The following is a 27,747-nucleotide window of genomic DNA, read 5'->3' on the forward strand; positions in this document are numbered from 1 at the left end:
GTGGCCTCAGTAGTAATAGTGTCCTCCACAGTAGCCTCAGTAACAATTGTGACCCCCACAGTGGCCTCAGTAACAATAATGTCCCCCACAGTAGCCAAACTAATAATAACCCCCCTCCCCGTAGTAATATTAACCCAACAGTAGCCCCAGTAGTAATATTAACTCCCTCAGTAGCCTGAGTAATAAAAATAACCGACAGCAGCCCCAGTTATAATAGTAACCCCTCAGCAGCCCCAGTAATAATATTAACCCCTTCAGTAGTAATATTATTCCCCATAGTGGAAGCAGTAGTAATATTAACCCTTCTCAGTAGCCCCAGTAAAAACAGCAACCCCCTCAGCAGCCCCAGTAATAATATTAACTCCCGCAGTAGTAATTGTAATCCCCACAGTAGCCCCAGTAATAATAGCAACCCCCTCAGCAGCCCCAGTAATAATATTAACCCTTTTTATTAGCTCCAGTAATAATATTAACACCCTCAGTAGCTAGAGTAATAATAATAACCCCACAGTAGCCCCAGTAATAATAGTAACTCCCTCAGCAGCTTAAGTAATATTAACCCTTTCAATGGCCCCAGTAATAATAGTAATCCCCTCAGTAGTAATAGTATTCCCCACAGTAGCCCCAATAATAATAGTAACTTCCTTAGCAGCCCAAGTAATATTAACCCTTTCAGTAGCCCCAGTAACAATAGTAACCCCCTCAGTATTAATAGTATTTCCCACAGTAGCCCTAGTTACAATAGTAAGCCCCTCAGTAATAATATTAACACCTTCAGTAGCCTGAGTAATAATAACCACACAGTAGCCCCAGTTATAATAGTAACTGCCTCAGCAGCCCCAGTAATATTAACTCATTCAGTAGCCCCAGTAATAATATTAACCCCCTCGGTAGTAATATTACTCCCAACAGTAGCCCCAGTAGTAAGATTAACCCCTCTCAGTAGCCCCAGTTGTAATAGTAACTCCCTCAGCAGCCCTAATAATATTAACCCTTTCAGTAGCCCCAGTATTAATAGTCCACCCCATCCCATATACTTACCTCCTCCTTGTAGTTAGCACCACTCCTCCTTGGTGCTGAGCCCGGGTGCACACTGACAGCAGTGTGGACACCTGGAACAATTACTCCCTTGTCCTCTCCTGTGGAACTAAGTAGGAGAGGTCTCAGGGCAGGAGGATCCCGGGTGCACATTGATGTCAGAGTGTGCATCGGGATCAACGCTGCCCACAGCGCCACTGCGTGGTTACCGGCGGAGAGCTGCGGCACCCCAACCTGTAATCACTATTGTGGTGAGCAGCTGACTGCAGTGCGTGCCAGCAGGTAGGGCTCTGCATGCTGCCTCTGACACGCATGCCATAGGTTCGCCACCACTGCCCTAGGATATATGCCAAATATGTGGAATGAACATTCACACAAAAATAACTTACCTATTGGTAGATTCAGAGAGAATGAGAATCCCAAATCACAGCAAACGATGTGAAAAGGTCCCCCCCTTTAAGAATTGTCCTTTTAAAAGGATTTCATTTCTCCTACGCTTTCATTAAAACCCTCGAAAAAATTGTAAATGTATTCCTTAAAACACATATGTTCACGGGTTTTCTTTATAAACATATACCTCAAGGCAGGTTAACAATATGAGATCAGTACATGAGCACATCCCTCTCCTGCTGTTCTGTCAGGCCGCCTCTGTTGTGTTGCATTTTGACCATGGTAGGTAAGTTTTCTAAATCATCAGTCCGTTGTAAATAAAACTGAGTAGCAAGTTGTCTTGTCATGATTTTCAGAACAAAGAATGACACCAGCAGTTCCGCCTTGAGGAAAATTATGTAAATTGAATGAACTGCAAACTCCAGGGGCAAAATCATAATTTTTTCATCTGTTAAAAGGAATAGGATGAGTGGCATCTGTATGAGGAAAGTCAAGAGCAGAAACCCGGCCAACTCTGGAACCTAAAGGAGCAATTAATAGGAGAAAAAGTAAAGGTACAGTGCCACCATACAATTATTAAAGCACATCTCAAAACAACGATTCAAGCAGCTGTACTGAGAATCCTCCTTGTTTCCTACAATGCCAGACAGTAATGCTTATGACCTTGTCTGCTATCTGGGCCCAGGAAGTAGTTATATTATTACATCAGTTATAGTATTGTCATTAACAGTAATACCCATGCTTGCCAGAAATTTATGGTAGTAGTGCTTGGCAATTAATCAAATTATTTCTGCTGAGGAATGATTCTGACTTTCATCGAAATTATTAAAATTGATATTGGCATTGCCCCCTGTGGACGGAGCTAATATCAGACCAAGGGAAGTGAGTGTGCAGAGTTGATTCTTGCACTCTTATGGCATGATTAGATATGAGCGAGCACCAAAATACTCGAGCGCTCGTTATTCGAGTCGAGCTTTTCGTAATATTCGAGAGCTCTATTCGAATAACGAACCCCATTGAAGTCAATGGGAGATCCGAGCACTTTTGCAATTCACCCGCCAAGTGGCGAGCTCTTTTTTTTCTTTCTCTCTCTCTCTCTCTCTTCCCTCTCTGATCTGCACGTGTATTCTCCCTTCCTAGGTTAGGTTTCTACAGGCTGCCATTTTTGGACAAACCCTTAGGCACATCCTTGACTGCCAGTGTGCCACAAAAGGAATTATGCAGCAGCTATGAACTGACATGTATATACGCTAAAATTTATGACTGTTTCTGCTGTAAATTATTGTACATTTGATGGGTAAGTGGTGACCTTGCCCCCTACCTCTGAGTCTCGTCAGAGAATTAGCATATTTCACATAATGAATTTCCCCCATATTTTTACATTTACATAAGATTATATAATTATATTATACTCTTTCAGACATGCAGCACGTTCTTATGTGAATGATGATGGGTTCTGGTTTTATCTTATTTGATGGATTAGCAATTCAAACTTTTTAAAAATCTGTCGTAATGTCTTCACTGCTTCCACGGGAGTCATTGTTATACTTGGCTTCTACACATATATAAATGTGCTATTACTTATCTGGAGTTTGTTTTATCAAGAACTATTTCACATGTTCCTTCAATTATAGCTTACCTTTTCATGTAAATTTCCAATATACCCCAAGTAGAGTCTCAGAACTTCTATTAATGTGAGAATGGTGACAGCTGTTATTAAAAGGAACTGATAGTATCCAGGCAGCAAGTGATACTGCGAACACACAAAAAGAAAGGAAATCTGAAATTTTCCCACATTGTACAAGGAATCGGAAGGACTTGCCAGAGTGTTGTGATCAGATAAGGAAGTGGAATGACCAAAATTTGGGGTATATCATATGACCACAAGGGCTATGACATAGAAGAACGGACTAAGAATTTGTAGTTTATATCTGACACAGGTTAGAAAACGTCAATGCCAAAGTTGCATAACTCCACATTTTCTTTTTATTTGAGCAGAATTTATGGAAGCCTGTAAATCTAACCAATCATTTACAAGAAAAGTCTCTACGGCCTTAGTCACACGGGCGTTTTTTCACGCGATTTGCGGATCGCATGACGGATGCGCATCCGCAAAACGCGTGACCGGTGCGCGCAAGTCGCCCGCAAATCGCCCGAAAATCTGCTCCTAGCCGCGTTTTATTAGAAACGGGCCGGAGCTGTCCAGCGCATTGCATTCAATGGAGACGGCAATAGAGCCGGCTCCATTTAAAGCAATGCGCTGCGGGCGAGCCCGGGATGAATTGTCGGGAAGGGCTTAAATATATAAGCCCTTCCCTGCAATTCATCCTAAAATGTGTAAAAATAAAAAATATATATATACTCACCTTCTCCCGGCAGCCGGAGCTCCGCACGGCCGTCCTGCAGTGGGTGTGAAGGGGGTGTGAGTCAGACCTGCCCCCTGATTGGCTCAGCGCTGAGCCAATCAGAGGCATGTCTCACTCACACCCATTCATGAATTCATGAATGGATGTGAGTCAGACCTGCCCCTGATTGGCTCAGCGCTGAGAGGCAGCAGTCACTCACCCATTCATGAATTCATGAATGGGTGTGTGAGTGTTTTCAGCCTCTGATTGGTCAGGGCTGTGACCAATCAGAGGCAGATCATTCAGCAGGCGGGGATTTTAAAGCCCCGCCGACTGAATAGTGCCAAGAAGCAGTTCAGGAGAACTGACAGCGGCCGCGGCTGGACTCCGGCTGCAGCGGAAAGGTGAGTATACAATTTTTTTATTTTAACACATTTTAGGATGAATTGCAGGGAAGGGCTTATATATTTAAGCCCTTCCCGACAATTCACCCCGCGCACGCCGGCAGCCCATTGCTTTCAATGGAGCGGCTGTATTGCCGGCTCCATTGAATTCAATGGGCAAACATCGTTCTTCTCTGTCACAGCTGTTACAGCTGTGGCAGAGAAGAATGATTTGTCTTCTATATGTTCTCAATGGGGTCGGCGCTGCTGCTGCCGGCCCCATTGAGCGCATATACAGAAGAGAACAGGAATCGCAGATCGCAGATAGGTGCGATCTGCGATTTCTGTTCTATAATTTATCGGACGAGCGCATAAAAAGCGCTCATGTGTCCGATACCATTGCAAAGCAATGGTTTTATAAAATCGCCGGACGCATGCGCAAATCGCGGCTAAAAACGCCCGTCTGACTAAGGCCTACCCCAGATATTGGTGGGGACGGTGAAAGGGCTGTGCAATCAGCATATATTCCCTCTTGTAAAACTGCCTATCAGTGGACACATTGCCATTGACTAGGGGGTGCTTCACAGTGGGAGAAATACTGGTCTAAAGGGTTATTCTTTATAAAGGCCAAAAAGAAGGAATCGCACCACAGTCTAGGAGTTTAGATGCACCTAAAAATAGGTAGACTTTATTAATTTATCAGTGTTTCCAAGATGCACAAATAGCAGCAACGTTTCAGATGTCTGTTCTTCTTCAGGTAGAGAAATATAACTGCAGATCATTAAGATTATTCATCCACAGTGAGAACAGAATAGTCGGAGTCCAGCTGGGCTCACACGACCGTATGTTTACCATGTATTAAGCGGGCTCTGTACACCCGTGTGGTGCGCAATAACTCACAGATAATCAATTAATTTCTTACGCAGTTCCACTTACATTAGCATATCGGAATTGCGTAATAAGTGAGAGCAAAAAAGTTTGCAGAGTATATACGTGAGATAGAGCCCACTGTTCTCTATTGTTGCGTATATTCATGACATTACATATGGGCCGTGGGTATACGCATCATTACTAAGCGACGGCACGGGAAATCTAAACAAAAAAAAAACAGATGCACTGCGCATGACAGAGAACGTGAGTATGTGGTCATGCACAGTACAATTTCAACGCCATACATGGCCGTATGCAGAGTCATGGCTAGCTTAACAGATGTAAAACGCTGTGGGAGCACCGCAGCGTTTTACGGTTACAGCCGTGTGAGCCCGCCCTGACTCATATGCAGAGAAAAAACAGCATTGTGTACGTGCCCAACATGGGATGAGAAAACCTTGTTATCTGTTATCTCTTTGGATGAATATTCTTTATTATCTGCCGTTATATTTCTCTGCTCTAATCCTGAAGAAGGCCAGAAGTCTGAAACGTTGCTACTATTTGTGCATCTTGGAAACCTTGATGAGTTAATAAAGCAGTGGTGCGGTTGCTGTACTCCAAATTGGATACTCTTTATATAGGGACTGGAATTACTACTCTACACAGTCATTGAGTATTCTAACAGATCAAAAGTATAGTAATAAATAGAGATGAGCGAGCACCAGAATGCTCGGGTGCTCGTTATTCGAGTCGAGCTTTTCGTAATATTCGAGAGCTCTATTCGAGTAACGAACCCCATTGAAGTCAATGGGAGACCCGAGCACTTTTGCAATTCACCCGCTGGGTGCCGAGCTCTTTTTTTTCTGTCTCTCTCTCCTCCCCCCCCCCCCCCCCCCCGGCGCCCAGCCACATACTGCTTTGGGCGTGCGGACACTGGCATGTCACAGCAGGAAGTGGTAATGCAGGGAGGGGTCGAACACAGTGTGGCATTCGCTCGAGTAACGAGCACTATCCAGTATGTTAATACTCGAACGACCGTCAAGCTCGGACGAGCATGTTCGCTCACCTCTAGTAATAAAGTATCTGCAGAATTTCTATACTTGAATGCAATTAGTTTTCTCTGAGCAGACCGAGTATTGTTGGTTTCACTTATTTTAGCAATTTTTATTTGTACTTGGATATTGTTGACTGCAAGATATCATCATTTTTCTTTTGAGCGTTGGGGCAAAAACTACTCTTTATTGAAGGCTTGTATCTTTCTATTTCCTGGAAGCACTGACTTGTCTCCTCACCTTCAACTCCAGCATGATGATCTCGGATACAAACCATATAGGAAAGAAAAGCACATTAAAATACAAGGCCATCTGTAGAGGAAGGCTTGACACTGCTTCATGTCCTGCCGAAACACAAGAATCCAACCTCTTTTATAGCAGCATATTTATTGGATATGCAGTCAACATACCTGTCATTTGGGATAAGTATTACAATAGAATTGTTTTACTGTTATCTTCAGTTGTAGCAATGTAAAATAGAGAAATTCACATAAAAGACTATGGTACATTGCTTCCATCGGTCTGGAAAATTACTGGACCTGTAAGTTTGTCAGTCACTAGTAGTTAAAAAATTAATATTATGCTTTAGACCCCATGTCCATAAATGCCAAGTTGTACAGAGCCATATTACAGCATTTATAACATTGTATGGGGCCATACTATTGCTTTGTATATCTCTGATTTCATCCTATATCATTGATGCCTTATCTTTAAAGGGGCAGACCCATGAAGATAAGTTATTCCCTCTGCACAGGATAGGATATAACTTATAAATCAATGGGGGTCTGGCCAGTGGGACCCATCCAATCCTTAGAATGGCAGTCTGGTGCTGGACTATCTATGGAAGTCCCATTAAAATTAATAGAGCGGCAGTACACACGTGCAACCATCACTTCCTGTGGATGAGGGATAACTTGCTTTCATGGAACAACCCTTAAATAGGCCATCAATGTTTGATAGTTGGAGGTCCAATCTCCAGGGTTACAAATTAATTTGAATGGCAATGGAGTAAGGAATGCAGGAGTCCTGGAGATTGGAGCTCCATGATCAAACATTGATGGGCTAGCCTAAGAATAAGCCATCAATGTATTATTAAGCATAAATGAAAAAAGTCTCACCTTGCTCCTCCTGTGCAAGTCTGTTTACTTTCAATGGCAAGGAGAGGTATACTCACGTCCAAAATCACTCGATCAAATGGTTATACTTGCTGATAAAATTATAATTGTGGGAATGTGGACACATGCAGAGTATTTTCTTTGCTTTATTGAAGATTGTGCTTTACATAATCAGGTACACGGGGAACACGTTTCAACTCAACAGAGGTGGATTACATTTTTAAGGTTCATCTTTTAACTTTTTTTAAAGTTAGTTTTTTAACTTCTAGCACACAGATTATTATTATCACTATGAATCACAAGATGAGAAAAGAGGTAGAAATCCAGCAGCACTCACTTGCACATCTCTCATATAAGGAGAAAATATAAGTTGCAGAGCCAAATATCAGGAGTCATGGACTTCCAACTCCTTCCAAATTCCTACAGAGTTAGGCAATGGCAGCAACAATGGTGTATCCAAATAAAACCAGAAACTTTATTGCTCCATGTTAAAAAAGAGCAGGCAACGTTTCGACCTTGCGGTCTTTCTCAGGCTTGAGAAAGACCGCAAGGTCGAAACGTTGCCTGCTCTTTTTTAACATGGAGCAATAAAGTTTCTGGTTTTATTTGGATACACCGTTGTTGCTGCTATGAATCACAAGATGTCTGTATGCTATTGGCACTCTAACTGGTGAACAAATGCACAAACATGGAGTATTTGCAGAAATATGCAGAGGTATCACAATCATTAGTGGCAGCAAACAAGAATGTAAGAGTAATAACAGCTCTTCAAAAGATCATTACCGTGGGGGTCAGTTTTGGATTTGAGCAGTTGACCATACAGTATAAGCAGAAACATAAAACATTACCGGTATGATAAGAATGACTTTCTCCGCAATCCCTAGTTTTGTTCTGGATGAAGAAAGATCCACTGATGCTTGCAAGACCATGGCGGACATTACTTGGCAGGGGAGTATGAACAGACATGGTCAGAACTCACGCTGGTCAACACAGTCATTCTCTTCTTAACAGATGGGATTAATCCAGGATGCTAATTGTTATGCCTTAATGGGATTTCAACCTCCTACACAACTGGGATTAGCCAACTGTTGTTTAGAGACTTCAGATGCAATTTATTAAATGATTTAATTTAGAAATGGATTTGTATTTATAAGGTTACAGATGGTGAATGAAAACCAAAAATATCATGCAGATTTTTTCAGTCATTTAACATTTTTAATTATTTTCTTTTTTGTCGAGATTGAGGTTTTCTGTTTAGTACTGCCTAGAGACAGCAGACTGCAGATTTTTTTATCCCTTGCGTCTCTTCACTCCCTGCAGCTTGTGTATCTTGCAGTAATATGTTGAGTAATGATGGCACATCAGTATTGTCACATCAAGTTTTCAGAGACGTGCACACACTATAGTGTCTGTAAAGTAAGAGGACTGCAACATATTATCCTACAAAGGACAGTGGCATAATGCTGTTTCATTAGGTGAGCTGCTCAGATATACTGTATAAAGAATGATGAGTCCAACAGCATTGGCCAGTACAGAATTTGGTTGGGTTTACACAGCCGTAAGCTGTGGAGCCAGCCGTGAACTTGTGTACAGCCACATATGGCGTCAAAATTGTACTGCACATTACTCCTCTCATGTGGGGGTAGAATCAACGCTTTAAAAATGGACTCTGTCCCAAAATTTTTGTATATCTGCCAGACAGTGCCTGTGAGACTCCCGAACACTTTCCTTAAAAAGCTAAGGTCATTACTTACAGCATTTGTATGGAGGGGAAGGAAGCCCCGGATGCGCTACTCCCTGCTTACTAAGCCAAGGGAAAAGGGGGACTGTATAGTTGATATCCTTAAAAATGAAAACACGAAAATTTGGGTGGAAATGGAGAATGAGCCAGCCCCGGGATCCCTGCAGGGAGCAATTTGGATTCTGCCCAGATACATAAAGGATATCCCCAAGATATCTCCGTTCATGGAACAACTCCTACGAACGTGGGCAGAGTTCGCGCCAAACGCAGGTCTTATAACGGTCCTGGGCCCGCTCACCCCATTGACTTTTAAGCCGCAATTCAAGACAACCCTACGGGGGCCCCCGGTTCTGGGAATGCCGATCTCCCCAACCCCACGCCTTAGGGACGTGCTGAACCCCACAGGAATGAAGTCGCTACTGGAAATCTTAGGAGACAAGGGTGCAAAACCGGGCTCGTGGCTGCAGTATTTCCAGCTCAGGGGGTTTGTGGGGTCCCTTGTCCCTTGGGTGAACCTCACCAGAATGCTCACAGCCTTTGAGCAACGATGCATGTCCGCAGGCTCCCAGAAACATACAATATCCAGGACCTACGAAATGTTGCTGGCTCAGGGGTCGGAGTCCCAAACACCTGTATACGTGTCCAGCTGGGAGAGGGAGCTGGGACGAAGCATCCCACAGGAGGATTGGGAGAAAGCGTGGACCATATGCGATAAAATATCATCTGCATGCAAATTACAGGACCTTAATTTTAAGATAATGTCCCGGTGGTATAGGACCCCGGAGACCCTGCACAAGAGCTACCCCCTCACCCCACCTACATGCTGGAGATGCAATACAGGCAGAGGTGATATGTCCCACATCTGGTGGAGCTGCCCACCAGTTGCCACTTTGTGGAAGGAAGTGATGGAGATCCACAATACAATCTGCTTCCCACAGATATCACTAACCATAGAAATGGCCCTTCTCTCAATCCTCCCAGGCTCAATTAAAACAATTAAAAGAGGAATTTTGCGCTTCTTCATTCTAGCTGTTAGAAGAATTATTCCAAGAATGTGGCAGACCACTACCCCTCCGACGAGGATTATGTGGGTGGAGGAGTTAAATGAACTAATGAGATTTGATGAAATGGGTGCTGACAAGGGCGGAGCGTTGAGTAAATTCTACGGAGTGTGGCAGGCATAGATCTCTTTTCAATCCTCGAGAAGGTTCACAACCTGGATAGACACAGGCCAATTGTGAAAACTAATACCACAAAATAGTTGCCCAGAAGGTCAAGAAGAAAAGTGGGAACCCTGCCCTCGTCAACACCCCATAAATAGTTCAAGCCCATGCACCCCCCTCCCCTGCTCCATCCCTCCCTCCCCTCCCCGCTACTCCCCTCCCCCCCCCCCTAATGTGTCCAAATTTAGTTATATGTTTTTAGTAAACGTATTTTAGTTAAAGTTCTAGGCTGGAATAGCAATGAAGAAAAACACTTTCCAGAGGTTTGAAGAATGTTCGATTTTTATTGTGCTTTACAAGACTTAAAGGTACATGTACATTTGCTGGTCTGAACTCAATGTTTGTAATTGATAGAAAATGCAAATAAAAAATGATTGAACACAAAATTGTACTGCACATGACTGCGGACTCGCGCACAATGTTATGCACAGTACAGCTGTTGGGTTTTTTGTTTATATTTCCCATACCATCACTAACACAGCCCATATGCAATTACATTGCGTATGGGCGCCTGTATATACATGGCAATGGGCTCTATCTCGCGTATGTATGCGTCAAAATAGAATATGCTGTGTTCTTTTTTGTATATCATGCAATTACGACTTGCTAATGGAAGTTGAACTGCGTAAGGCAAAGTAATTGATTGCCCGCGAGTTATCACGAATTGCCCGGCCTAAATAAATGTTTTTCATTATTGGTTTAGGAACGTGTAAACAGTCTCTGGTATGATCACATATTGTAGAGGAAATCCTAACGGATTTATCCATGCGCGGATTTTCATGGTGGAATTCATTTATTTCTTTGTAGTGAATGGTTTCCGTTGTGAAAATCAGCGATTTCCCTAACAAATAGAGCGTGCTACGGATTTAAAAATCTTCAGCATTACTATCTTCTGCTGCAGATTTGTTTTTGCTGTAGGTGAATGGGGTTTGTTAAAATTCATTGACTTACAATGTACTGTACAATACTGTAGAATTGTACGTATTGCAAAAATATTCCACTTGCCTAGAAGCCCCCATAACGATGTATCCAAAAGAGAGCATTGACTTCTATATCCAATTACGGTAGCTTTGTACATATATTGTACAAACTATGAAAAGATAAGACTCTCTCCAAAATCATCTTTCCATATCTTTAAGAAAGCTTTTTTTTCATTTTCCATTTGGCATGGTATTTTTGATATTCTTAAGATTTCAAATTACCGTATATACTCGAGTATTAGCGGACTCGAGTATAAGCCGAGTCAATAAGTTTTACCACAAAAAAACTGGGAAAATTTACTGACTCGAGTATAAGCCTAGCTAGACTCGAGTATAGACTGGGTAAAAATACTGGGTATATGCTGTGTTCCCGGCGGCGTTGCAGCAAGCTGCTTGAATTCTCCCCACCGTCCTCTCTGCTCAGCTCTGTCATGCCCCGCTGTCAGGCTGTGAATGATCGTGCGCCGGCTGTGATTGGCCGCCACTCGATCCAATCACAACGCTGACGGCGGAGGATTTGAAAGCCAAGCAGGGAGATGACGGCAGTGAGAATTCTAAAGCAGCTTGCCACACGCAAGCTGCTTTAGAATTCTCCCCACTGTCATCTCCCTGCTTGGCTTTCAAATCCCCACCATCAGCACTGTGTAAGTAAGCGCTGTGATTGGATCGAGCACTGGCCAATCAAAGCCGGCGCTCGATCATTCACAGCCTGACAGCAGGGGATGACAGAGCCAAGCAGAGAGGGCAGCGGGGGATGACAGCGAGGAGAATTCAAGCAGTTTTCCACACCACCGACGGGAACACAGGAATTCAAACAGCTTGCCGCACCGCCGCCGGGGACACAGACGTCGGCTGAGAGGTGAGTATGGAGGGTTTTTTTAAACCCTTCGCTGACTCGAGTATAAGCCGAAGGGGGCTTTTTCAGCTCAAAAAAATGGTCTAAAAAACTTGGCCTTATACTCAAGCATATATGGTATGTTTTGCCTATGTAAAAAATAAAATAAAAAAAGAGCCAAAAAGTAGTGACTATAATAGTTTATTTTTTTTTAAAAAAAAGGGAAAATTCCACAGAATTTTACTTTCCAACAAGAGCATTTCATTTACTTTGTGTTATGGGCTTGAAAATACAATCTGCGGATTTCTTGATTGAAGTTATTAGTGCACTATCCTCTGTGGAGTTTCACAGCTCGTCCCTTGGTGCTTTCAGTGGATAGTGTTGAAACTCCTTTGGCACTTCTTCTCCTTTTTGTGATCTTTTGTAAAATCCTGCTTCATCTAGTATTGCACTAATTTCATCAGCTGTCTTGTTCTTAATTTTAGTCACCTAGAACATATGCTCACAAGATGTAAAAACTGAAATAGAGTTTGAGAAATCATAACATTTGAATATGCATGTCGTGGCCCAAAATCACAGTATGTGCTGAACAAGCAGGTATAGTATTAGCACCAATTGTGTGTTAAATACACATCTCTGTTCTAAGTCATGGTATTCATGAGGAGACAGTATTACGTAGGCTCGGATTGTATGTCTACAAGAGATACTGATCATTCCATTTTATTCTAACTCCAAGGGATACCGTATTGTCAGAGCCGTAGTGTTCTAACTCCTCTGACCAATAGCCGACTTTTATTATGTCAGCTTTGTGAATCAAATAATAACTAGACGTGGAGTGATAGAAAACATTCTTCCAATTACAAAGCTGAACACTAGTGGCCCTTTTACACGGGCCAGGAATCTCACAATTCTCATTTGCCCAAACAAACAAGCTAATGACATCATCACCAGCTCGTTCGCCCTGATGCTGCCTGTTTAAACCGCACGCTTCTGGTTGAGAGTTCTGCAGTTCTTGTGCACTAGTTGTTCAGTGTTTCACATTCCTATGTGAAACACCGAATGATGAGTGTTTAAACTGCACAAGAAGTGCATGAGTCGGCGCTGAATTTTATGCCGGCTGAAACTGAACGACAAGCGAGGACCTCACAATTCTCGTTTGTCATTTAATCGTTTGCCTGCGTTTAAACTGAATGATTATCATTCAGTTTCACTTGACTGAATGATTTTCTGAACGAATATCGTTCCATCTTAACAGGACTTAACAAACCAAAAGTCAATAAGCTAAAACTGAGAGACACTAATGGCCCTTTTACATGGGCTGAGATTCTCAGAATTCTCTTTTGGCCAATGGAACAAACTGGTGAAGTTATCACCAGCTCATTCATGCTCGGGTAGCCCGTTTAGATTGCACGATTCTCGCTGAGAATCGTGCAGTCTTCTGACAGTTATCACATTCCTATGTGAAACATTGAATGAGCAGTGTTTAACCCTTTGCAATCCAATTTTGGATTCAGGGTTTCCTAGGGGGCTTTCTCTTTCTGCTATTATACAATGGTGCCATCTGCTGGCTAGAGCCAGCATTGCGGTATGGGACATGCTGGAGAGGCCCCCCAACAACAGAGCGGCCAGTAATGTACAGTAAGAATACCTTTCCGGATGTCTTCCGACATCAGAGCTGTACAGCCTTCAATCAGAATGTCTTCAGACGTCAGACAGTGGATTGGAAAGGGTTAAACTACATGATAAGTGCCGGAACCAGCGATGATTTCTATGCCAGCTAAAACTAAATGAAGAGCGAGAACCTCATGATTCTCACTCATCGTTCATTCGTTGGCTGTGTTTAAACTGAATGATTATGGTTCAGTTTTGTTTGTTTGAATGATTATCTGACAGATAATCATACTGTGTAAAAGTGGCATAAGAAACTGTATAAACACTTTTCAAGAGAGCACCAGGCATGTTGGGAGGCTTCTCTAAAGTGAACACTGATTAGTTAGGTCTCATGAGATAGGTCTCATGTCCACAGGCAAATTGGAGTCCACGTGCAGGAGCCCGCAGCGGAATTTGACCCTGCCCATGGCCGAGGACACATTGTTTTCAATGGAGCCACCGGCAGCAGCTGAAAACAATGGTCTGCTAGCACACCTGAATTGTTTTTCAGGGAAGAGCTTTACATATAAGCCCTTCCCTGAAAAAAAAAAAAACCATTTTAGTGCAAAAATAAAAATAAAAAAACTTACCTCTCTCCGCCGCTGCCATGACCCCCGCAGGCATGAAGAACACATGCGGCAGATATTTCCTTCACCCCCGCTAGTTAAAAGAATTACCTGCTGTTACATCCGCCACATGAGCCCCGGCAGGTGAGTATTTTTTTTTGTTGGACACTATTTATCAGGCTTTTCAGGGAAGAGCTTATGAAGCCCTTCCCTGAAAAGCCATTGACGGCTGCCGGGCTGCCGCTGTCCAGGGCTCTGCACTGCTGTTTTGAGCTATCAGCAGCCGGGGATTTAAAATCCCCGCGTGCTAGTAGCTCTGATTGTGATTGGCTGAAGTGCTTCAGCCAATAACAATCAGAGCTACCAGCAGGCGGGGATTTTAAATCCCCTGCTGCTGATAGCTCATAACTACAGAGCCGGGGACAGCGCCAGAAGACGCAGCTGAGCCCCGGCAGCTGAAGGGAGGTGAGTATTTTTTTTTAATACACTTTTTTAAATGGCTTTTCAGGGAAGGGCTTACGAAGCCCTTCCCTGAAAAGCCATTGACGGGATGCCGGCAGCAGGATTCTCTACCGCAGCTGTCATGTATTGAAGAATTCCCTTTGCTGCATCTGCCACATGAGCCCCAGCAGGTGAGTATTTTTTCTTTTTTTGGACACTATTTAACAGGCTTTTCAGGGAAGAGCTCATGAAGCCCTTCCCTAAAAAGCCATTGACGGATGCCAGGGCTCAGCGGCGACTTCTGTCGGGGCTTAGCGGCGACTTCTGCTGCTGTCCCGGGCTCTGCACTGCTGTTTTGTGTTATAAGCAGCCGGGGATTTAAAATCCCCGCCTGCTAGTAGCTCTGATTGTGATTGGCTGAAGTGCTTCAGCCAATCACAATCAGAGCTACCAGCAGGCGGGGATTTTAAATCCCCGGCTGCTGACAGCTCATAACTACAGAGTCGGGGACAGCGCCAGAAGTCACGGCTGAGCCCCGGCAGCTGAAGACAGGTGAGTATTTTTTTTTAATACACTTTTTTAAATGGCTTTTCAGGGAAGGGCTTACGAAGCCCTTCCCTGAAAAGCCATTGACGGGATGCCGGCAGCAGGATTCTCTACCGCAGCTGTCATGTATTGAAGAATTCCCTTTGCTGCATCTGCCACAGATGTGGCAGATGTAACAGCAGGGAATTCTTTTAACCAGCGGGGGTGAAGGAAACATCTGCCGCATGCGGCAGATGTTTTCTTCATGCCCACGGGGGTCACGGCAGCGGCGGAGAGGTAAGTTTTTGGGGTTTTTTTTGCACTAAAATGTTTCTTTTTCAGGGAAGGGCTTATATGTAAAGCCCTCCCCTGAAAAAGAATGCAGAGGGCCGGCAGAGCATAGTTTTCAATGGAGCCGCCAGCAGCAGCCGCGGCTCCATTGACAACAAGCATGCAGCTGTGTTCACGCATGTTTTTGCTCATAACTAGGTGAGGACATATGTAGACACCTAAGTACGCACAAAAACATGCTCGTGTGAATGCACCCTTAATGTTACTTATCAGTTGACATCCCTTGTAATACTTGTGAAACTATCTATAACTGGGGTATAAACAGTGTCTTTGTATGTAAAGTTATTGTTTTCAGATTTAGATCTATTTCAGAACTGAAGGGAATGTTATGAAGGGAATATGAAGTTATCATATTGAATGGTAAGCTAAGACCAGGAGTTAGAATATATTTTGTTCGGTAACAATTCATGCAGTTAGAATAGTGTTCTAACTCCAAGGGAACTACTATGTTAACATTGCAAATAATTTAAAAAACATTTTTTCAAGGAAGAAGTGTATACTGTAAATTTCCAGATTAATCAGATATGTTCGACTGTACAAGTGTTCAAACATTTAGGGTGCCACAATGAAAATTTTGCAAATTGGAAGTTAGAACACTATAGTGCTAACCCAGCAATTTGTCACTTGCAATAAATCATATACACACCTTAAGAACCTCATTTTTATAATTGTAGAAGATGATCTGTGGTTCAATATCATCGTTGGAGTCATATTCAAGATTATGGCTGGACAATGTTGTTAAGGGAAACACAAGTTACGTCATTTATGATATTTACATGGTAAACCTGACCCTTTTCAGAGTCCCATGCCCATGATCCCCCATAGATTTATATAGGAAAGTGTGCACACGGGACTCTGAAAAGAATCAGATTTTTGTGTGGCGTGTGGACTTCAGTTGTGGGAACCAGGAAGCGGGGGAGTACAAAAAATACAGCAACCGGCTACCCTGTCACCTCACCTAACAACAGCATAAGTTAGTTCATGGTGTTTTAGGCAGGTGACGGGTTCCCTTTAACGCCCACCAGACATATTTTAAGGTATGTTATTCTAGATTTCTATAGGAAGAAGCATAATTATATCATAGATTGGTTGTCTGGCTGTAAGAAACGTTTATTTGAAAATTGCTTCCTAGGTTCTGCATACTGTATCAGTGAAGAAGGCCAAAGCTCAACTAATTTAGATCAAGAATACAGTTAGCAGAAATAGTTAAAATTCACCCTAAAATGTTGTATTTATATATAAATGCTGTTTATGCAATCTATAGAATGGGAAATGGACTGTAGATACGGTCACCATAACATTGCAAATAAAAGGATACTATAGTCCCCAGATGTGCAGCATAAATTTGTAAAGCCCTGGTTTGCTCTTAATAGCACATCCTACGACACTCGGTGCCTGCAGAAAAAAAATACACTGAGATCATAGCAAAATGACGCTCAATGAGTATGAACAACACTGACCTGTAACCTGAAGAGAAGACACTGCCTGCAAATGTTTTGATTCCTGTTTTTTTATGAATAGGTTTGTCTATGATCTTTTTAGAAACAGACGCTCTTGTCTGTGGGTTTTGTCTAGTATTGCAGTGGGGTTCATTGGATGTTAACCAGGTATGACAAATCCAGCGGAGCTTTGTGGCTTCTGCTATGCACTGAAACCACAACACTAGTCTTACAAGGATCAGTCATCAGGTTCATGCGATCTGAACCACGAGCAGCATGAACCCTGAGACAGTGATACCGGTTGCCCCCGTGGGTGTCGTATTCTGAAAAGTCTCAACATAAATACACCCTGATGTTTTGTACTATGTCCTAGGATGAATGGAACCAAGCACCAAGCACTACAAATGTACAGGGCCATGCCTGGTAAGCAATGAAGAGGCTGCAGTATTCACCAATTTTGTGCATTTTTTTTGCATTGACCTCACTGAAATCAGGCAGGAGTGGGATATATTAGGTGACAAGTGAACAGCCATTTCTTGAAGTTGATGTGTTGGAAGAAGGAAAAGTGTGTCGGGGTAAGGATCTGAGTGACTTTGACAAGGACCACATTTTAATAGACAACCATGGCCAAATTGTAATCGATGACTGCGTCATGGTATCTCCAAAACAGCAGATCTTATGGGTTGTTCCCAGTAGGCAGTGGTTAGTACCTACCAAAGATTTTGTCAAGGAAAGACATCTGGTGAACCAGCAGCAGTTTCACGGGTGCCCGAGGTTCATTAATGCGCATGCAAAGAAAAGCTAGTCTATCTAGTCTGATTCCACAGAAGAGCTACTCTAGAAATCTATCAGAAATGTTAATGCTGGCTCTTATAGAAAGGTGTTAGAACACACAAAGCATCATGGCTTCCTGAATATGAGGCTGCAGAACGGCAGACTGGTCACAATGACCATGCTGATCCTTGTCCACTGGTAAAAGTACCTACAATGAGGGGATGAACATCAGAAGAGGACAATGGAGCAATGGAAGTAAGTGGCCTTTTTTGATGAGCCACATCTTTGATATCATGTGAATGGCCCAGTGTGTGTTCTTCTCTATCCTGGGAGGAGATGGCACCAAGATACACTATGACAAAAAGCAAAGTTGGCAATGGCAGTGTGATGTTTTGGGAAATGTTCTTCCAAGAAACCTTGGGTCCTGGCATTCACATGGATGTTACTTTAGTATTAATTGCAGCCCTTCATGACAGTATTCAACTGTATATCAACTCAGAATACAGTTTTATGGTCCCAGAATTCACGTTGCACTTGAACAAGAGATTCACACTCAGCAAACTCAAACACAGAAAACTATTTCTCCTGTGTTGTCGCCATTTTCCTATAAACTGTAAAGTACGAGAAACAGCTCTGTGGTGTGGCAGAAAATTGAAATTGATGTTTGTCATGTGACATAGCGTACACATGTTGAATGCATACCCCCTCAGGGACCACAAAACTGTAAATGAGACACCCAGCGCTGAGATGTGGCAGAAAATAGAACTTACTGTTATGTCATAAGAAAATTTGAATCTTCCTCTTTTCAGTAATGTGTGGATTGTGTACCCCTCTTTTGTAGTTTGTAATTAAATCCGCAAATCTCCTTTGTTTTGAATAACCCTGTACTTATGTATGGGAGCTCCCTTTTTCTGACTTTATGATAAATAACCAAAAATGGTAAAGAGTAGGACAGTACACAGAAAATGGTATGCAATTTAGGTGCATACCTTGTTACAGCTCTATTGTCACAGATAGGAAGCGATGTTTCAGACCCAACTGGACTTTATCAAGCTGAAGGGTGCAGTGTAACAGGGAACACATCGCTTGAAGGCACTGCACCCATCAACCTGTGAAAAGATCATATATAAAACATTGCTCCCTGTTTGTGACACTAGAGCTACAATAAAGGCTTACACCTTAATTGCATACCATTTTTCATTTGTTGTCTAAAGCCCCATTTACACTGAAAGATGATTGATCGCTCAAACGACAGTTTGAGTGACAGTTTTGAGCTATCGTCTTTGCATAGTTTAAGGTTGCTAATTAGCTAGTAAAGAGCTATGCAGGTGAAGCAGGACACCTCCGTGATCCCTATGAGAACAATACAGCTGTTTTGCATAAGCAAATAGCTGCATTGTTCTGTGTGCTTACAGCTCGTGTCCTGCTGTGAACTACCAGTGGGACACGAGCTGAAAGAATCTTATCAGCGTTGCCGACTGTGATAACAGCCTGCACCACTGATAAGAGTTCATCACTCAGTTCTAGAAAACTAGAATTGAGCGAGGAACGAATCGTGCACGAAAACTGCACGATTTCCCTGCATTTAGACCCAATGGTTATCGCTCAAGATGTGGCTTTGAGTGATAATCGTTGTGTCTAAATGGGCCTTAACTCTTTCATACCTCTCAGAACAATATAGTTCATACATTAATACAAATATATTTCCCAGGTCAAAAAAAGAGAGAGAGAGACACGAGTCAAAAATAGAGACCTTTTCTCCAAAAAAAGGGACACTTGAGAAGCATGCTGAATTCCTGGACTACCTTGGGCCCCTGGCAGTGTGTTCACCATGACATGCACCATCCATCATATGATGATTAATAGAGAGTGCTGCTTGTGTACTAGATTGGATCTAACATTTATGACAAATGACATTCGGACAGCATGCAGGAGGAAATAACTACACATATATCTAAAAAGCTAGCATTAAACTCAATGGGAGCTGTATAATTGTGTATGCAGAAATCTATCTTTTGTGATAGCTGCTATGATAATGTCAAGTCAAACATGGAAAACGGCTCGCACTACAGGAAGTAAAGCAACTATATTTCATGCCTGTGTGGTAGGTGTGTGACTATAAATGAGTCATTTAGAAAGTTCTAGCACCTATCTATCATCAAAAGTACTTTTAGTGACATCAAGTATTTCCAGTATCACCAAACGCATGCTAGTATCATATTATGGGATAATACCTCTGTATAGATATGGGGAGCAGGAGAATAAATGTTGAATCATATGGTCACTTAAGCATCGTAATTTGCATTTTAAATGTAAAAAATGAATCTGTTTGCTAAGCAATTTTCAACAGTTTACACCAATTTCGACATACTACAGACGTTTCAGTATAAATTGAAAATAAAATCTGCTAAATCGGATATACTTACAATAACAGTGCCCCTGGCTATTTCAGTGTCTTCAATTAGTACCCTTTCTATTGTGTCACTGTCGTTTGCATTGACGTAAAGACAGATGGCGAGGACGCACAGCGCTGCTTTAAGAACCATCCTGCTAAATGTCACTGACTATACTGAAAATGAAGAGTTCCACGGCAGCTCTAAAATACCGTAAGCATGCACCATTATGTAGGCAGGGGCGTTTCTATATTGCTAGCAATCACACTGGGACACAACATGTACCATGTGATTGTCATTAGATTAGGCAGGTGTTCCACAATCACTTTTTCTCAGATGGAATAAGGCTCCTTGTCAGGGTCTATTTAAAGATATTGTGCAATCTTAGTTAAATATTACAAAAGTATTCAGATTTTATGCCAACTTCACAAATGGGCGATTGTTAGCAATGAACAGTTAACAATAAATTCAAATGATTACATTTCGTTACTTTTTTAAGTAATTAGAGAGATTTTCCAACAAAAAAAAACCCTATCTCTTATCTACAGAATGGGTGATAAGGGTCTGATCACTGAGGGTCCAACCGTTGACATCCCACTGATCATTGGAATGAGGAATTCCAAGCTGTGATGATTCAACAGGGCTGGATTATTATTAGAGCACTGGCTCCAGGCCCTGCAATATTGACCATTCAGAGGGGCTTCCAACACTGGTTCTCACTGGTTCGGCAAAAAAAAAATCTTGCATAAAAACTCACCTGTTGTCTGCTCCCCAAAGCCTCTCTGGACTGCTCCTCCTTACTTTTGGGTCTGCATTAGAATGTCTACATACCATGACACGTGACCGGCACTGGCCAATCCCTGGTCTCAGACTCAGGGATTTGCCAGTGGCAGGCACATGACCTTCCAGCACTACCTGGAAGTAAAAACATACAGTCCAGAGCGGCTTGGGAAGTGTGTAACAGGTGAGTATACAAGGTTTTTATTTAAACCGGAACAAATACAGGCAGTATTACTATTGAGGGGGCAGTAGAGGGGCATTATTACTGTTATTGGGGGGGCCAGTAAAGGCGCATTATTACTGCAATGGGAGCCATTTAAGGGGCCATTCTCCTGTCTGTCTCGAATCTTGATCTATTATTCTAGGTGTAGTGGCCCAGCGGGTCCTACAGAACACTCACAGCAACTCCTGTCCTGTCACATCTGTCTAAGTGCCATACTTGGACATAGAAGGTCCTGTCTGTAGGAGAGACCCTGTTTTTCCCCTAAGCCTAGAGCTTAGCCCTGATGTCAGCTGGTGCCCTATTGGCTGATAGTCAGCTTCGAATTCACTGATACAGAGTACAAGGGGCCGGGAAAACAGCAGCACAAGTCCGTATGCAGAGTGGGAGGAGTAGAGAAAATGCAGGAATGAGTAAGAGAAGATATAAGGAGGAGAGAGTGAGCAGTTAGAGAAGGGACTTCAGTGGTCGTTAGACATTGGAGAAGAGAGGTTGTGTCGGAGATGGAGGAGTTACCCGTACAAGAGCACAAGCAGTTATCACACGTTCTTCCCAAGGTTGAGTGAGGCCTCATTCTGCTCCCTTGGTGATCCACAGCAGAGAGGAGGATCTTTCTGAGGTCGTTCTTCCACTAAAACAGTGAGTCCAAAACTACCCGGTGAAACTCAAAGCCAGGATTAGTCTTGTGACCCCCTTGCACTCTGCTTCACCTACACTTCGTTAAATCTTAATTATTCCTTCAGCTATACTAGAGCAACTAGGGGGGAAATTGTCTTGCAAATCAGTGACAAAGAAAGCAAAGGAGATAGCATTGAAGTCAGTTTTATATTAGAGTCAATATTACTGTATTTTATATCGTGTTCTGTTCACTGTATACTGCTGTATCTACTTGTACCATTACCAAGTACCGCATTGGAGATTCTGTATTTTCAACTGTTACAAACTACTGCTTAGTAAATCTGTGTATGCCCAGATTACCAGCACAAGCTACTGGACTCATCTCAATTATTTCATTGGTATTTCATCCCCAGAGTCCCCGTTGGAGTACTGGTGTCACCTGTGACAAAACGGTACGTTCTTTGGGCAACTGCACAACCCCAGAGCAGAACACCCTTACCGCCACTGTCGGGAGGGATCATAGAGCCACCCGTAACGACCCTTCTGCAAACCCTGTGGTCTCCCGCACTTTGGTGCACTCGGCTCGGCCGTTGCATAGGCTTTACCTGCTTTGTGTGCTATGATCTCTGAAACTCTCTGACTGTGCCTCTGTGCACATGCTCCGATGCCACGTCTTAGTCTATTCAAACATCAGATGGCAAATTACTGAGGTCACTTTTAGTGTAACGGCCTGTGGGCTCCACAGAAAAGTTCAAATCCTAACTGCTGGGATGAAAGGGTGAAGACCAAGTTCCTCAAATGGCACCTCTAGATTTGGCCCAAACTCAAATCAGTGTGTGGCACAGCAGGTCCATATCCGCTGATCCTGACAAATGTTCCTATATGAATACAGCGCCACTCATCTCTATGTGACTGATGAAAATAGCCACGGACCGCCTTATGTGGCGGTACCTTTCCAGTGATTTTGTCCACTCTGTAATGTAGTCATGTAATTGTAGGGTCTCTGAGCTGGATCAATTTTTTGTGAAGATCTACAAAATGGAGCAGAAGACAGATACTCATCAATGCAATTACTGGATGTTTATGGGATATAATAAATTCAATCATTGTGCTTTTAAATATTTGAAATGTTATATTCAAAGTAATGTCAATGTGATATTAGCATATTAGTGAGTTATAACATGTCACAAAATGATCACGTGGTTATTTCTGTTAGAAATGCAGGGCTGTATAGCTGTATCTTTCATACTAAAGAAGGTGAGACAAGATAACACGTAATGCACAGCGGTTGGCAATGCAATAGTTTATTGAACTTCAAAAATAAATTCAGATATCCAATCATGTATATTCCAATGTAGGAACCAAACTTATACCCAACATTAGATTTTGAATGAAATCGAAAATGCTACTAGTATCTTGCAAGACTGAAAATATTCACTGAATGTTTTTTGATAAAAGTCATCAGTTGAACAAAATTTTTTAACTATTTTTCTTTGCATTTTTCCCCCTGCATCTATTGCATCCCTCCTGTATAAGGCTGTATGCACATGTACATTGAAGGCTCTGATTGGAGTGCCCAGGGCACATATGGTACAAAATCTCAGACAAAATAGTGCAACCTCCTGAATTTTTTGTCCAGTAAAATGTAGTCAATGGAGTCTGTTGGGCTCCATTTGTGTTGGTGATGTTCGTATAACAGAGCAAAACAATGGAAATGATGACTGCACATGTGAACAGAGCCTTACAATGTTAGGATTGAGATGATACAGTTGGAAACAAAGAACATGTTCTCAAGAATATACAGTACATATTGTCACGAAATATGCTAACAGAGATTGAAAAACTTGGAATAGAAATAGAATACAGGGTGATTAATAGTTTGCTGCATTAGAAATGAAAGGGGAAGCCAAAATCAAGTCCCACATCGTAGGTTAATTCTTGAAATGTGCAGCACATATAAACCAGTATGCAAAAGTCCAGACATCAAATATCACAATTCCTGGGAAAGGCTAAGACAAGCCTCCTGCTGGAAGGAGATGGGGGAAGTTCAAGACATAGCAAATAGGTATAAAAAGGCAGCTAATTTCCTCCATATAAGGCATAGTTTCCCATTTTGCCTCTTGACAAGGTTCAGAATCAATATTTAAAGTGAATGTCCACCCATGAGCATCATTTTTGTTTTTTTTAAGTCTAAATAGGTCCAAAATTGTGTGCTAATTAATTTCATTATATATTATTAAATCCGTAAGAGCTCACATTTTCCAATATAGAGTTCAAGTCTCCTGCACATATGTAACGTTAAATATGACAATTTTGACAGTCTGCAACTACCAATAGGGGGTGCTTAAGAGCTTAATGCATATGGTTTTATTTTTTTACAGTATGCAGTAAGTCTGGATTCACATCAACGCTACGTCTTTCTGTTGTTCAGATATATCCTTGGAAGTGCCACATATTGAACCTGAATGGTACCAAACTGACCCTACTGACTATGGAGCAGTCCTACCAGCTTCTGGCATGTCACCTGGATGACATAACACAGCATGCTGCGCTAATTCATTTGGGATTTTATGCTGCATCCGGTGATGATTTGAACATAACATAAGCTTCTAAAGTCCCCCTAGTGGTGGCGACAGACAGACAGAATTTTATAATTTAATTCTATGTTCAAGCAGAGGACTTGGATTACTTTGAAAAAGCCCTGTTCACTCCAAAGATATATTAAGACTGTTGGACATAAAAACAACATAGTATTAAAAGATGGACATTCACTTGGTAACCTAGTAGACAGTATGGGATTGTGGGACATTGACAGGTTGACTTCATCAATAATAGATTGGCAAGGGTTGGCCACCTAGGATCCCCGCCCACCTGCTGTTAGCTGGCCAGTGCACTCATGCACTGAGCTAATTTCTGCAGGAAGCAGACAGCTCTGTTCCCACTGCAGTGGCCAGACTTGGTATTGCAGGCAAAGTTCTCATTGGAGTGAATGTGAACTTTACCTGTAATGCCAGGGCTTACCACTGCAGTGGGAATAGACCTGTGTGCTTCCTACATTAATTATTTCAGTGCATTAACGCACTGACCCAATGAACAGCTGATTGGCAACTGACCCCTGCTGATCTACTATTGATGGTCTATCCTGAGAATACAGCATCATATGTTGTCAAGTGGACAACCCCTTTAAGATCGATAGCAAAATGTGTTTCCAACAATTAAGGAACAGGAAGACAAAAATAATAGTAATAAAACCAGGATTAAGTTACTAAACAAGTACACTTAACATCTGTAGAAACCTTCAACAGAGCAAAATTGCAACCCATTTCTTATGTCTGCAAATTAACCTATCAAATCATCTGTCCTCTAAATTACAATTACTTGCCATATACTCAATAAATTTTACAAAAAGTCAGTGTAAAAAAAGTAATTTTCCTTTATAACAGGCTAATATAAACTCTATCTTAACTTTTCCATATGTAGATATACAATATATTTCCTTTTAACCCAGAACAATAAATTACAATCTGTATAGCTAACATCAATAAGGTTTTGGCTTCTTTTTACATACTAGGAAGTGGAACTATGTACAATACATATGGATGTTAAAGGGAATTATATATTTTTCTTATTTTACATATTAAATTCTTTTATGTATAATGTGTAAAAATAGAACTGCCATTTATAATTGAATGACGGGTGTACTACTGTATGAAGTAATACTGTACAAGTATCTACGATATAACTTATTTCCATTGCTTTATTACATTGTTCTTCCCTTTATGCATTTTAATGCATACAAATTGCCAGTATTCAAATCCCCTCTAAGAAGTTGTACTAAAAATATATTATTGTCTAGGAGAGTTGTCAGGGCAATTCATATGCTCAATTGAGAATGGAAAACAATTATATAGTCAAACTGTGATTCAAGGATCATCATGGAACAAGTCTATTCCTTATATCAGTCTTCAAGTATTACACAAAGCAGCTATACACAAGAATCTTATTTTTTTGGAAATTGGTGATCTAATTTCTACTTACACTCTAGGTACATGCACATGGATTGTAAAAAAGTTGTGCCTTAGATTGTTGGGCTCAACTCGGATTGGACAGCACATGATTTTTTTTTTACTCGGGCAAGCAGCCCAAGTAAAAAGAAACCTGAGTGCAAACACCCGCTACAAAAATTGAATGGAAAACACATCTGTGTGTATGTACCCTTAGTAAGAATAAAAACGATCATGCGCATGACATAACTTGATAAAGTGCTTATGATGAATAGAAGCACTCACTATAGCACCGCGGGAGGTGACCACAATCAACCTCACTGCATAGGGCATCCCAGGAGCATGGCTAAGGGGTGAGAAGGGCACCGGCTGTCCAGGTGGACACCAACAAGACCCTCCGCCTTGGCCAGGGTATTTACATACAGGACTAAGGCATGGAACATAATCTTGACTAAGTGTTTATTAAGGAAAGCTTAGATACAATTTGGATGTCCAAAGATTGAAAAATGTCTCATCAACCAAGGTTACCAAGTCATTTTTCTTTTCTTGGTCACCAAGATCTAGTTACCATTGTTGCTACTGAACCTACTTTAAAGGTAGAACAATATAACAAAGTTATAGGTAATCTTTTACTGCCATAAGGTCTAAACCAGGATTACATTATTCTGGTCAGGAGCAGCATCTTAAAAAAGACTGAATGTGTACAATTAGTAGATGTTACATGTAAAATCAATTTCCCCCTCTAAGCCTAACAACCTTTTTGACACTTGACATTTAAATAAAGTTTGTGTGACAGAACACTCTTGAAATTAAGTAACAAAAGAAAACCTTCAACCCAAAGTAACCAAAGTAGAGTCTTCAGTCAAATTTGACATCCTCTGCCAATGTGAAGTTTCAATGTTCCGGCAAGGTTCAATATTGTAATAATGAATCACGTTTGGAGTATCATTTTCATTCCTTCATAGACTGGAGCATAGAATGGATTTACCATATACTAGCTATTGAGTCAAAATATGAATGTGCATCAAGATGTGTCTGGAAGCAATCAAAGTGTTAATATGTTGAGGATCACCATTCCACATGCATATTCTCTGAGATATAGTTCCATCCTTGACTATGAGCCTTTCCCGGTTAGCCAGGAGATGTCACCAGTTCTAGGAGAAAAACAGATTAAAATGAAAAAAAAAATCATATGATCCATCCCAGTTCTGCAGTGCAGATGAAGGAGTCAGAAGGCGGTAGGGTCATATGAAACACGCTATTTTGCAGACCCGTTATTGGCACTTGTCTTCAGTTCTCCCTCTAATTTAACAATATTAAGGCATCTGTCCTGACCTGGTAGAATGTTAATTTTATCATATTCATACAGAATCTACAGTACATATTATATTATGCTTCCTAGGTTATATGGTGTAATACATCATTAGAAGAGATTCTTTTTGCTAGCTGAGCCCAGATCGCTTTGGCCAGTTTCATACGGCAGTATTTTACTCAGCATTTTGTATAAGCAGTTGTAAGTCAAGAGTTTCATTCTCCTTCAATGGAAGTGTTCAAACAGAGGCTGGACAGACATCTGCCTGGGATGATTTAGTGAATCTTGCATTGAGCAGGGGGTTGGAATAGATCACCCTGGTGGTGCCTTCCAACTCTACCATTCTATGATTCTAGAAACTAGCAGCGAAACAAAGTGAAAAAGTATCATATAAAGAGTATTAGAGATGAGCGAGCATACTCGCTAAGGGCAATTACTCGAGCGAGCATTGTCCTTAGCGAGTACCTGCCCGCTCGGAAGAAAAGATTCGGGGGCTGGAGGGGGGCGGGGAGCAGCGGGGGAGAGTGGGGGAACGGAGGGGAGATCTCTCTCTCCCTCTCCCCCCCCCCCCACTCCCCCCTGCTCACTCCCGCAACTCACCACTCACCCACGCCGGCAGCCGAATCTTTTCTTCCGAGCAGGCAGGTACTCGCTAAGGGCAATGCTTGCTCGAGTAATTGCCCTTAGCAAGTATGCACGCTC

General features: G+C 42.0%; 3 protein-coding genes across 6 annotated transcripts in view; all 3 read right to left on the reverse strand.

Annotated features, from left to right (window-relative positions):
* Positions 1-1,640: 1,640 nt before the first annotated feature.
* Positions 1,641-8,159, reverse strand: LOC136628810 (transmembrane protein 17B-like). Its single transcript, XM_066604905.1, has 4 exons — positions 8,042-8,159; positions 6,319-6,422; positions 3,068-3,181; positions 1,641-1,949 (listed from the first exon to the last, which is right to left on the reverse strand). Exons 1-4 carry the CDS (start codon positions 8,157-8,159, stop codon positions 1,641-1,643), a joined length of 645 nt encoding a protein of 214 aa, XP_066461002.1.
* Positions 8,160-11,770: 3,611 nt separating this feature from the next.
* Positions 11,771-22,754, reverse strand: LOC136627783 (selenoprotein M-like). Of its 2 annotated transcripts, none has more exons than XR_010792823.1 (4): positions 22,335-22,754; positions 16,824-16,900; positions 16,152-16,230; positions 11,771-12,461 (listed from the first exon to the last, which is right to left on the reverse strand). XR_010792823.1 is itself a non-coding variant. In XM_066603169.1 (4 exons), exons 1-4 carry the CDS (start codon positions 20,262-20,264, stop codon positions 12,318-12,320), a joined length of 420 nt encoding a protein of 139 aa, XP_066459266.1. In that variant the 5' UTR covers positions 20,265-21,850; the 3' UTR covers positions 11,771-12,317. The 2 variants fall into 2 exon arrangements, 1 of the variants encoding a protein (XP_066459266.1); XM_066603169.1 differs by lacking the exon at positions 22,335-22,754 and adding an exon at positions 20,145-21,850.
* Positions 22,755-24,735: 1,981 nt separating this feature from the next.
* The window catches only part of AIFM3 (apoptosis inducing factor mitochondria associated 3), an 85,921-nt gene continuing 82,909 nt past the window's right edge, over positions 24,736-27,747 (reverse strand). For all 3 annotated transcript variants that reach the window (XM_066603171.1, XM_066603172.1, XM_066603170.1), the window contains one exon: positions 24,736-26,887. In XM_066603171.1, coding sequence (XP_066459268.1) covers positions 26,848-26,887 — 40 coding nt within the window. In that variant the 3' untranslated portion in view covers positions 24,736-26,847. The remainder of the gene's footprint in view (positions 26,888-27,747) is intronic.

This window comes from Eleutherodactylus coqui, chromosome 5, assembly GCF_035609145.1.
Source record: "Eleutherodactylus coqui strain aEleCoq1 chromosome 5, aEleCoq1.hap1, whole genome shotgun sequence".
Taxonomy (NCBI): domain Eukaryota; kingdom Metazoa; phylum Chordata; class Amphibia; order Anura; family Eleutherodactylidae; genus Eleutherodactylus; species Eleutherodactylus coqui.

Bases quoted from the DNA above. Each gene is read 5' to 3' on its own strand.
- LOC136627783 (XM_066603169.1), bottom strand. From the start codon at position 20,264: ATGGTTCTTAAAGCAGCGCTGTGCGTCCTCGCCATCTGTCTTTACGTC. The intron at 16,231-16,823 runs GTATCCTTTTAT...AACATTGTCCAG, and splicing joins CTGCACATCTGGGGACTATA to CCATAATCTTGAATATGACT. The intron at 12,462-16,151 runs GTGTGTATATGA...CATATGTTCTAG, and splicing joins ATAAAAATGAGGTTCTTAAG to GTGACTAAAATTAAGAACAA.
- LOC136628810 (XM_066604905.1), bottom strand. From the start codon at position 8,159: ATGTCTGTTCATACTCCCCTGCCAAGTAATGTCCGCCATGGTCTTGCA. The intron at 3,182-6,318 runs GTGAGGAGACAA...GTGTGTTCGCAG, and splicing joins TCATCATGCTGGAGTTGAAG to TATCACTTGCTGCCTGGATA. The intron at 1,950-3,067 runs GTAAGCTATAAT...TTGCTCCTTTAG, and splicing joins TTGGAAATTTACATGAAAAG to GTTCCAGAGTTGGCCGGGTT.